The sequence below is a fragment of the Emydura macquarii genome, unplaced genomic scaffold, assembly GCF_026122565.2.
Source record: "Emydura macquarii macquarii isolate MOO-44397 ecotype Brisbane River unplaced genomic scaffold, CSIRO-AGI_Emac_v2 contig_2365, whole genome shotgun sequence".
In the NCBI taxonomy this organism is placed as follows: domain Eukaryota; kingdom Metazoa; phylum Chordata; order Testudines; family Chelidae; genus Emydura; species Emydura macquarii.
Genome location: NW_027132502.1, coordinates 169,391 through 181,661, shown reverse-complemented (window position 1 = coordinate 181,661; position 12,271 = coordinate 169,391). Strand labels below are relative to the sequence as shown.

General features: G+C 51.6%; 1 protein-coding gene across 2 annotated transcripts in view; it reads right to left on the bottom strand.

Moving 5' to 3' along the window:
- Positions 1-4,762: 4,762 nt before the first annotated feature.
- MB21D2 (Mab-21 domain containing 2) overlaps positions 4,763-12,271 on the bottom strand; it is a 63,824-nt gene continuing 56,315 nt past the window's right edge. For both annotated transcript variants that reach the window (XM_067561050.1, XM_067561051.1), the window contains exon 2: positions 4,763-6,838. In XM_067561050.1, the coding sequence (XP_067417151.1) occupies positions 5,574-6,838 (1,265 nt within the window). In that variant the 3' untranslated portion in view covers positions 4,763-5,573. The remainder of the gene's footprint in view (positions 6,839-12,271) is intronic.

Genomic DNA, 12,271 nt, shown 5'->3' with positions numbered 1-12,271 from the left:
CACTGCCCCAGCGCCAGCCCAACGCAGGGGCCCCGGGTGCCGCTGGCCCGCTGCAGGAGGACAGGCCAAGCAGCCTGGACTCAAACGGCCTCCAGCTTTGTCCTCTATTCTGCTGTGCCCATCACCATGGCAACCCGGGGGGCGGGGAGGCTGGGTAGGAACCTGGAGACAGGTGAAGCAGCCAACGGATCCAGCATCCCGGCCCTGGCTGGAAAAGGCCCCACCCTTCTTCCTCTGACTGGCCCGGCCCGGCTCTGTCAGCCACTCGAATGCCAAGCGAGCGAAATCTGCAGCGAGAAGAGTTGCGGGGACTAGACAGGCCGTGAGGCAGCCCGTTCGGCTCAGCCGCCAGCTGTAACCAGATGTTTTGGTTCATCCTAGAACCCAAGGCTTGCAAACCAAGGAGCACCCTCTTCCCCAGGCTTCCCCGCGGGGCCCTAGGGACCAGGAGGCCTCGTCACCGAGGTTAAAGCCAGGTGGGACCGTCAGATCATCTAGCCACATTCTCCAGAAACAAGTGTGTTATTGGCGGCCTGGCTTGATGGGAGGAAAGGGACCTGGGTGAAGCCTCGTTCCTTGGGAGACAGGCTTCGGGGAGCAAACGGATCAGCAGGCTGGAAGGAGAATGTCTGTCCTAGCTCAGATAAGGGGGACACCCAGGGAACCTTTGACAATGGCCCAGAAAACAATGGGTGAGATAGGACTGGAAGGTAAGAGGAGGGAAGCGTCCACGGACAGGGCGTGGACAGAGCCTGCTGTAGAGATTGGCCCTTACAAAGCGACCAGGCCTGTCCCAAAGGTGTGTGGGGCCACGTGCAGGAAATGCCGGGTGATGTGTACATGTAGATGAAGGCAGAGGTCGGCTGGGTGACGTGGGAGGCGTGGCGCGCCCTATGCCCTCCCCCTGCACGGAGTCTCATCAACTCACCGTAGCTGTGCTGGATGCCACGTAAGGGAAGCAGGGTGAGGCGCCTGGAAGCAAACTGAGCTTTGGGGGAACAGGGAGGAAGAGGACTTGGGGGAAGCCCAACCATTATTCTTTAGAGATAGAAAAGGGAAAGTCACTTAATGGAGCTGGATTTTAACCCCTTCTCCCAGCCCGAATCCATCTGTGCCTGCAGTGTGAACGGAAACACGTCACCGCAACCTGAAGCTGTCAGAGAAAAAGCCCAAACAAGCCCGAACCCAGCATCAGGTGTCTGAGGGCCAAGCCAGGTCCCATGATACTAAAACACACACAACAGTTCCTCAGGCAGCCCTAAGTAACAGATTACAAATGAGAAGGGCCGGAGGGATAGAAAGGTGTTTTATCACCAATGCTAAATGCATTCATCAGCTCTCCTAAGCCACAATGGGCTCTGTGTAAAGCTGAATTCTGCAGCTAGCAGCGGTGCCGGCCAGAGAACTTGGCAGAGCAGCTTTGGAAGGACTACGTTGTTTTTCTTTTTTAGCCTGTGCTCCATCATGCTTATTTTCCTTTCTAGATAGCTTACAAAGTTAATAGCTATAGGAGAAGCTGCACGAAAACATTACGTTTTCATTAGCTTCCCTTAAACAAGACTGGCAGGAGAAAGACCTTGGTGCACTCAGAGGGGGCTGGCAGGAAGCCTTTTCCATGCTGACTATTTCTAGTCACTGAATGACACCAATAGACTCTAACCGCCCATTGCACTCAGCTGACGGCCGTTCAGCCATTCACTGCAAAACAACACAAAGCCCCTTGACAAAACATTCTGTGCTGAACACGGCAGGTACGCAGGGAATATTCTTCACTCACTCGGCGTATTTATTAGGCTGGTATAAAAACACGCCTGCAAAATGATTGTTTAAGCTCCCCCACCCCCACACTGGCAGCTGCTGGGCTGCTTTACACAGCTCCGTGTGCAGCCCCCTGGTGAGTGTGCACATGTGAGAGGGCCCCCTCAGCGCAGACCCACAAAGTGGGAGATGGTGCAGCCCCCAGCTACAGAGCCTTGGCTCTTCAGTGCAAGCTGTAGCCGTGCTTGCTATCGGGTGGGGGAGGCTCCTGGTCCAAGCCAGTGTCTGTCAGTCAAGAGCTCAGCCAGCACAAGTGCCCCCATATTAATCCCCACATTTCAGACACCAGCTTGCTTTCGGTCTGGTCGCGGTGGCCTCGATTCAGCAAAGCACTGGCTGAGTTTCAAGCATGTGCTCAAGTCCCAATAGACGCCAAGGGGCTTTAACCGGGGCCTGGACAGTGGAGTACCGTGCAGCCATCACAGCCTCCAAATGCTGCACGGGCACGGCCTGCGACCGACCTCCCCCCTGCTTCACCACAGGGCGCTGCAGAGAGAGGCAGCAGGGAACTGACGACGACTAAAAAGCCTCATCCAAGCGTTCGCACAGAATGCAGCCCAGCAGCTCGGGGCTGAGAACTGGGGAGGAGGAGGAGGATTTGTATCATTTTAAGGCATTTTTAATACTTGTTTTTACCTCCGTCCCCACGTTTACCGGACAATTGAACCAGCAGCAGATGAAAAGCCTCCAGCTGTCGTAAGCCGACACAGTGACAGGAAAACCAGGTGGTCTGCAATGATTTCCCCACCCGGGTCAGAGAATGGGGCTTCCAACCTAACAGTGGCTCTCAACCTTTTCCACGGCAGGACCCCAGCCCCTTTAGCACAGTGGGAAGGGCAGAGCGCTCATTGAGGCCCCGGCCGAGGTTGAGAAATCCTGCTTTCAGAACCGCCCCAACCGGCCTCTGGTCCCAGCCCCATCACGTCAGTCTTCTGCAGCCAGCAGTGGAAAGCGGGCAGGGAAGAGCAAGGAGGCAGCCGCTGTCAGAGGGGGAAGGAGCCCATCCCATCCAGACTAGCAGTGGGCCCACGCTAGCATAGCCAATCCAGAAGGGTACTCAGCATCTCTGGCCGGCTCCCTCTGAGGCCACCCAACAACGCTCAGGATCAGGCCCCAAATGTCCAAACCTGGGGTGAGGTCTCAGTGGAAGAACAGACATGGGCTGGTCTGCCCAGGTGAAACAGAAACCGTCTCCTCCGACGTTCAGTGAGGGCGGCGCGTCACTCCTTTACACCTCTAGGGGCCAGATCTTCCAAGGTCTTCAGGCATCTACCAACACAGGAAGGCACCAAGTGGGGCTTTCAAAAACACCGAAGAAGACAAGGTGCCCAACTCCCATGGAAACAAATGGAGTGTGGTGAGAAAACTATGGGAGTTGGGCACATCACCTGCTTAGGTGCTTTGGAAAACCCCACTCGGTGCTTATATACTTTTGACAAACTGGCCTAGTGTGGCTGGGAGGGAAAGGAAGAGGTCTGCAAACACTGGCTGATTTTTACACAGATGCTCCATCCTGCGCTGATCTCTGCTTATGTCAGTTGGGGTCAAACAGAGATGCGGCCAAGTAGCAAAATCTGATCCAGATTCTGAACCCCCCCAAAGTTAGGATCCCAACTGCCCTAGGTTGGGCAGGAGGAGGCGTCTGCACCCTAGATCCAGCTGTGGTATTGGGATCTGCACTCTGAGAACTCTCTCACCCATGCAAGTCAGATGTTCGTGACTCTCGGGGAGGGAGAAGGAAGGGGTCTCCCACCTGCTGAGCCCTGGGGGTCATCGTACTCCCACTGATTGCAATGGATGCAGTGTTGGGACCTACTCATGTTCATTTTTAATCTGCTCAGCCTGGCACATCTGAAGCGCAATACCATTCTCTACCCAGCCATGGCTAAGAGCTCCCATCAGGTAAATATCTACTACGGGTTTTAGAACGTTTGTGTTGGTTTTACCTCCGATGCAGGTATAGATAGGATAAATTTTTCAAAAAATGCCCAAGTGACTTAGGAGCCTAAGTCCACTTTCAAAAGTTACTGGGGGCTCTTCAGCGCTGAAGTCAGTTTTGAAAAACCTTCCCCAAATCATCTACCAGACAAAAGGCAGTTTTTAAAGCAGCTATCTGCTGTGCCAGAGCGGGCCAAAAAGCGGGGCACATTTGTGGCAAACGTTTTCACAAAAGGGTGTCCTGTTTTTGTGAAATATTTTCAAAACTTCTCAACCCTCACGTTTTTAAAGAGTGCACAAACACTGATCCTGGAGGATCCGTCTGATCAGCACATTCGATTTGCTGATGTGAAACACGGTCCGGGTTATGGTCTGGCTGGCCAGAAAACCTAGCGCCAGCAGCACAAGGATGGAGCGGAAGCATTTTCAGTTCAAATCAATCATCACCCCCTTGCATTTTAACCTACTTTCTGAAGAAGGGCGCAAGGTTTCTTTTGCAGAGCACCCGGCTGTGTTACATGTGTAAGGCTGCAGGGGAACAGAACGTAAGTAGCCCTGGTGCACAGTGGGTCCAAGCGTGAGCTCCCATCCATCAGTGTAAATCGGGAGTGGCGCCACTGAAGTTAAAATGGAACAGAAACAAGGGAGAGGAGAATCAGGCCCGGGGTGTGTTTTATCTTGGCTGTACGCAGGTTGTAAGGCACACTAATCTTCTCCCCTGGTCTGGGTGATTCACTTTGTGTATGACTCCATTTTACATGGCATAGGACACCAGTCACCGGAAACACACGTGGCGTGTGATGCACTGTATGTAAAGGAGAACGCCACCAATGCAGGAGGCTTGCGTTCCTGCCTGTAGCAGGACTAGTGAGAAGCCAAAGTGCTCTCCACAGGGCCCATCACAGGACTGTCAGTGAAGACAATGGCAGCTGCGGGTGCTCAGCCCCTTGCAGAATGAGGCCTTAAGAACAGATGCTAATCAGAAAAGAAACACAAACAGTGGTACTGAGGTAATGGCAAAAGATTTCATTAGTGCAATTAACATTTATAATGGTATGTTCTTTAATAGAGAATTTAAATAAGGCTTTGAATAATTACACACACTAAAGCTAACATTCTATAACCTTGTTCCACATGGAAAAGCGGCAGAAAACCCTCAATGTCCTACAAGGTCCAATTATGAACAATTACATTCAAGAAGAGGCGGCTTCCAAAAAAACCCCAAAATTGTTTGTTGCACCGTCGGTTTTTTCAAGTCTCCTTGCTCCCTCAGCGTGAGAAAAGCGTGAAGAGCAGATACGCAGCATGTTCACCACCGGAGGGAGGTTGGCCAGCAAAAAAAGCCAAGTAGCGCTTCCCAATCTGGAATCTCACCCAATTTCTCTATGGTGATGGAAGCTCATGGAAAGAGCAACTGAATTTTTTACATAGAGGAAGGTGAATTCTCTCCTTCCCACCCAAACAAGTTGTGCATAATTATGGAAGCTTGAAAAAAATATGATGTGGGTATGTGTGTTTATGGCTCAAGTTCTCCTTTAAAAAACTACGCACAAAAACAATGGTGGTGGTGGTGGTGGTTGGGGTGGGGAGGAGGGGGGTGAGAATCAAAGCAGCATTTGAAATAGTAATATACTGTTTCAAAGTCTGCACTGCCCCACAGAACCAGGAATTCTAATGTGTTCATTTTGTTCTCGACAGATCCAATCTACACTGGATATGTAAAAAACAAGGGGCCGTGTCACCAAAAAACAGCCAAATGTCGTAAAGTCTTAAAAAAAACCCAACCACCTGAAAACAAATACAACGCTGGCGAAAGCTCAGAAAAATTTATCGTCGATTCTGAAGTGGGGCCTGGTGACGTCGTCCGGATTGATGAAGACGGAGATGGACTTCCCCGGGTTCTCAGTCACCAGCTGTTGGAGTTTTTTGGCTAGTCGGTCGTCGGGCTGGTGGGCGTCCCCTCCATCGGACTGTGGGGAGGGGATGTTGCTAGTGCTGCCTCGCCTTTGGAGCTCCAGCGTTAGCCGGTTAGCAGCTTTGACGTGTTCGATGGCAGTTCGGAGGTGCTCTGCGGGGTCCGAGCGGACCGAGGACAGCTTCCGGGCATGCAGCATGACCGTCTCCTCGGACAGGTGCTCCAACATGTTGCATTGGGGGATGAAGTAATTGGGGCACATCTTATTGACCAAGCAATGCTGCAGATCGTCAATGAGCCCCAGTAAGAAGTGGGCGGCATAATCCTCTTGAGCCAAGTAGTTGGCTGGTAGCCGGTCACAAGCCCAAAGCATCATGCTCCGCAGGTGATATGGGCTAATGGCTTTGGGGCGGGAGAGGAGTTTGATGATGACTGCTTTGCAGGCCTGATAGGCTTGCATGAGGCTGCTGGAGATGCACTTCTTCAGCTGCACTTCGCTTCTGGCGAAGGACAGCCTCCACTCATTGTCCTTTTTTCCTTTGTAGGAACACGCAGGCACTAAGTAAAACCCACTAATGACCTCCTCCTCGGTGATCTTCCCATCCCAGAAGTGGTTCTCCATCAGCCAGCTCTGGGCCACCGCCGGCCACCCTTTGAAAGACACCACGGGGACAATATCGTAGAGCATGCGGCTGCTGCCCACTCCCAAGATGATGGATATTATAGTCCCGTTCTTCTCCACCTTTTCTACTTTGGGCATTCCTCGCTGCGGCTTCTTCTGGATCTCGGACAGGACGATGCTAATGGAATCGTGGAACCAGTCCGCCACCTTCGTAGGAGAGAAGAAATAATTGGTAGCCCCGCTGATATGGTCCACAATTGTGCAGCAATCTTTCCATTTACTTATCGTCCCTTCATCAAACAGCCGCAGGCTCAGCCAGGAGTGGCACAGAGCCGAGTGGCGCATGTCCAGCGTGACTGGCTGGTTTCGGTCGTGCAGTTTCAGTGCTGGCACGAGGAGGGTGAAGTCCATGTCATAGTCCGTTCCTCGAGCGTACACGTTTAATTCGTCGAGATCGAGATCCACCACGCCTTCCCGGACCCCGCCTGAAAGGAGCAGGTACTCGTTGGCTACCGGGAGCTTTTGGTCCAGCTTCTGCACCATCCCTGCAAGAGAAGCCAGAGTCATTTCAGAAAGCGGGACGGATTTTTGGATGGCATGTTTAATTCACATTAAAAGCTCTCGTGTGTCAAAGATGACAGGCAACCACCATGGAAATCCACCTGGTTCACGTGCGCGACAGGAGTCGGAGGCCTTGTCTAGAAGAAGAGTTAGTGCGCAGCAAGCTGGGGTATAAATGTAGAGCGCACTGATATGCCACATGCTAACTGGCCCTGCGGACCCTGCCTCTGCACACTAAAAGTTCCCTAGCATGCTTGGACAGCAGCAGGCCGATGCCTGCTAGTGAACTTTTAGTGCACCATAGCAAGGCCCACAGGGCCGCTCAAGCGTGCGATAGGCTACTGCCATTGACCCTCCCGCTTGCCGCACACTAACTCTCCATCTAGACCAGCCCTGAGACAGTGTGCTTCTGCCCAGGGTAAAGCCAGTCCCTGCTCCCACTGAAGTCAACAGCCGGGCCCCTCCTGAACTCCTGGATGTGTCGTTCAGTTAGAAGAGATTGATTCTGACCATCACACTTAGTGGCACTGGATGGAAAGAGCAAAGGGCTTTGGCAAAATGCTGTCAAGCTATTTCTAGGCCTACATTTAACTCCCATCGAAACCAGGACATAGCTGTCTGGGTGCCAGGACTCCCATCGCTGTAGCAGCCAGGCACCTCTCACTGATTGAAAAATACAAACATTAACACTGCCTCTCTCTGCCCAGCCCCTTTGCCCCCCCCGCCCGGTCGAGGGGGGGGGGGGGAGAGAACGTAGCTGGATTAGCATGTAGGTTTTTTGGTTTGTGTGTGAGTGTCTCTGTGGAACTTACACAGGGAAAGCTAAGACAGAGAAATGGACTTTGCATTTAGTTCTGAGTTCAGTGAGGTCTGTGTTGTTTTACCATCTTTTACGGGAGGGGGTTTCACAGAGTAAATCCACTCCAACTCCCTGATTAACTTCATTTTGAAACTAATCCTTCAGGCAGCAATGAAGGTGACATTCCCTGAACTACCTGCCCTCGCTTCCAAGCCGGGCATACGAATATGGGACTTCTACTGTCATTGCTAAACAAACCGCATGGCACTTTTCCTGCCCCCTATACAGTGCAGAAATTAAAACACTTTTAAAAACGGATACAAAGTTAGGTCTTAATTAAGAACAGCAGAGGCTTAAATCACTGCAACATTAAAAAGAACAAGACACCACATTGCACTCGACTTCTAAATCAACTTCAAATGTTAGGCTTAAAATTACGCTCTCTCTTTTGACCCCTTCACTATCTGAATGCCGATTTCACTATTTGTGTTGCTCTGCTTGTTAAAGGCTCAGGACTGTGCGTTAGGATTTTCTGGTTGCGTTCTCAGCTCAGGCTTCCTGTAGAACATCAGGCAATTCAGTTAGCCTGACTGTGCCTCAGTTTCCTCATCCATGAGCTAAGGATAATGACACTTGCCCACTTCGACAACGGTTTTAGTTTGCTTTGAGTTCCTGCACAGTTGCATTCCCCCCTGCCCCCCAACACACACACACACACACACACACACACACACACACACACACGTACGTCCTCAAATGTCACTTTAGGCACACCTTTTATAAAGTAGCCTCCCTGCCCTGCTTCCTTCCATCTACGTTACTGATGTCAGATTCAGCCCTTCCACTCCGACGACCCCGTGCTCCAGTGGCAGTGCACAGCAGCAGCAAGTTGGGGGCAGGAGGGGAGGCGATGAGAGAGGAGATGAGGAAAAGCAGCGGGTCTATAACTAAAGGCCATGCAAAATCGTGCCAGAAACCACAAAGGGATACTTGAAGTCTATGTCTTCACTGCACGGTTTAGTCCACGGTTTAGTCTGCAAATACCAGGCCTTTGGGTTTGATCCAATGGCAGCCTCTCCCTTTTACCATTCGAGAATACTCCAGTCACCACCAGCTCTCAGGGATTCTCCCAACTCGCTGCCCCACTTTCAGCCTCCCCTCTCCACCTTGGGGGTGGAGGGGAAGTTCTCCCCCCTCTTCTCTCTGCCTCCCTCCCTTGGGAGATTCCCCTTCTAGGTGCTGCTCTTTGGCGGAGGTGGAGGAAGGATGCAGTCCTTCTCTGAACCTGGGGGCTCAGTAGATGTAACAGCTGGGACAGGGGAAGATTAGACCCATCTGACGTGGCTGGGCTCGCACCAGCAGCGATCGGCTTGAGCTGGGAAGAAGCCTCTTCTGAACCCTGCCTGTGGGGCGATCACAGGAAGTGGCAGCTTTTGCAGGGCTGAAGCCCCCTGGGCATAGCTGGAGCACCCCTCGGCCCTCCCGCACCCCAGCTGAAGAGACCCTCTGCTCCCCTCTGGAAAAAACATAACTGTTGCCCACTGCAAAGCCGCCTGCAATGCTAGCTGTCAGAGAAAGCTTTTGATAAGCAGTGTGCAATTCCGCTAGAGACAGCAGCCTGTGAGAGATCCACTACCAGGCTAGTCTGCGCGTTCTCAGAAATCAGAGAGGAGAAAGGGTAATAAATCTCCAGCCATCCTTTTCCTTGCGGACATCTGGATCGCCCAGGCAATCAGGAACTGTGAAGCATTAACATCCACACAATGGCTACAGGGGATGAATCAACAGGCTGTCAAAATCTCTCTGCCTGGAGAGCTGCAGATTTTATATCAAAGCTTTTATCCTCTCTCTGGGAGGGAACCACCCCTCCAGGTACTGGAGCATGAGCATCTGCAGATCAGAAACGGATCGTTCCAGCGTGCAGTCAAAGAAAAGATCTTCATTAGTGGTCAGGACCAGCAATGCTGCTGCATTGGAAGACAATAGAGCAGGAGTTTGAAACAGGGTCTCTTCGATTTAAAATATGCACGAAACAGATATGAGAGGTTCTGTAAGGAGCACAACTGGTCAAATATAAGGTGTGGCAAGGTTTTTGGGAGGCTTATTGACTTTGCTAAGCATTCAAACCAGCCCTCTTCTTTACAGCTCTCGAGTATGAAGGAATATCACAGGCTAACAGTAAACTGAGCGTCCTATTTTGGCATACAAGTCTCAGACTTGATTGGGCCAAATACCTGTATCCAAAGGGGCAGATGTGTCCCCAGCTGAATCAGGACAATCCAGCTTAGCAAAGCCGTGAATATTAAAGAGGCAGGAGATGATCAAAGTGAACCAAAGCCCTTGTATTTGAGAGACAACAGCAGAGGGCCAGGCACCAGGGTTCTTGGTGTCTCTTCTAGGCTTTGGCAGCAGACTGTGGTTTAGAGGTTACAGACAGTGAAATACGACACGGTCGCTCTTTGACTCGTATGCAGGGACTGAACCCAGGATAAGCCTCTAGCACCTGGGCTCAATGATCAGATCTCACAGCAGTAAGGCGGGAGGGGAGTCACAGACCTCTACCTATGGCCTTCCTGCTGGAGGGTAACACAGGGCCATACGTTGTCAGAGTGGATTACACAAGTACTTAGTTTGGCGTGTTGCCGCTGAAAGATTGTTTGGCTCCAGAGTCCTGGCTTCTTCTCCCGGTTCTGTCTGACATGACCTCACACAAACTCTGTTCTCTTACCTATGAAATCAGCAAGTGCTGCCCCAAGGTATGAAACCTTGGCTCCGAATCAGGCTTGGTAAACATAAAAGTATTAAAACACACAGTCAGTGGAGAGCTGGGACCGGAGCCCATGGTCTCAGAGCTTGCCAGGTAGCACACCTTCCCGTAGGCTACACTGTGCGCACACAAGAGATTATTTGTCTTAAAATAAATCACTGTCCCTTTAATAGCAGGAAACGTGATCTATTTTTATTCCCCTCATCCTGCCAGGGAAAGAGGACAGAGCATTACAAGAGGAGGAAGAGGGTAAGTTTTAGCTAACTTTTACAGCTGGGATATATCCTCAAATGAACTGGACGCTTCAAGGCACAAGATGCAGCGTATCCTGTACATTAAGAAGTAATGCAGAGAAGCTCTCAACCCATTACGGTATTTTATGTGAATCGATTTCACAGCGGCCAGTGAATGCGAGCAGGACTCTGCTTCTAGCTGGAGGAGATGCTTTATGCAAATAAGCCGAGATTTACAGTTCCCCCTTTGGAGAAACTGACCATGAAATAAAACACCAGCATCTTCTCAGCCAGCCATTCATTTCCTGATCTTTCAGCTGTTCCCATGTCTTAGTTAAGTAGCAATAGCTAGAGAGTAAGGAAAGCAAGCACCAGCCTGAAAAAAAGGAAACAGACAGGGTGTGCTACTAAGAGGACCTGGTCACATCGCTGAGTGCCCAGAATACAGCAGAAAAACCCTATTTTTGCTGGATGAGTGGGGGCAGTCCCCCACCCCCCCAGAAAGCACACAGCCCACATGGAAGAGTTGTGCAAGTCCTTTGCACGCTCAGGATAAGCATCAGAATATGCACAGTTTCTCTGGGACAAACTGGAGCTCCGGGGCTAGATGATCTGTTTTCCCATCTCCGCCGGATTGGCAATAGCGAAAGGCTGCTTTGAAGATCCCTAGTGCCTGCTGGTGGAAGCACCAGAAGGGACATACCGAGCGAATGCATAGCCTGGCCTCACTTTCACTGCCCAGCGTCACCCACTGTTCAGCCTGGACTATCTCCTTCAGGCAGCTTGAGCTGCCATAACTTTCCCCACACACGCTGGGCCCCACGCTCTGTCGTAAGCCAGGGGTTAATACAGTCCCATATCAGATCGTTTTCCCCACCCCCATCCTGCCTATTTTATAGCCAACTAGGATGCACGGCAAGCAATAGTCTGCTGAACTCTGACGCATTTGAAAACCAGCCAGGCTCCAGGGTTGCTTTTGAGCGTAGGGCCCAGATCGTATGATCGCTGTGACAGCGGCAGCAGCGTGCATGGGCAGGAAACCCACGACTGCAGGGAGGGGGTTGCTCGGGACGATAGAGCTTAGAGATCTGCTGGAAGAAAACAAACGAGTTTACGGGAAGTGAGCACCCGCAGCCTGCTGGCAGCCGGGCGCTGGAGTTCAGCAAGGAGAGCTGTGCTAACCGGCCCTTACTCCTCACCACTGCGCTTTCTCCAGTCACCTCTTGACTTCGCCATCAAATCTGACCTGAGGCAAAGCACAGGGGCCACTTAACTTCAGCTCTTAAAAATAGCTGCAGCCCGTGACAATGGCCCAGCTTCTGCCTCTCAGGCCTAGTGCAGCTTTTGAAACAACAGCCCCCCACCCCCGGCATGTGCCCAGAGCACCAGTGTTGCTCGCTGCCCAGGTTTGGCCTAGGATTCGGGAGCAACTCTCTGGGACACTCCCAGAACCACCCACGAGATGACGACATGAAGGCAGGAGGGGGAGACACTGGAAACGGAACTAACACAAAATTATTATTAACAACACAGAGGAAGTCTAAAGAATGAAAACCTGGAATTTCTCCAGAGAGAAGGTAACATACGAGCTGGCGTCTTCACTGATTGCCAAGTTGTT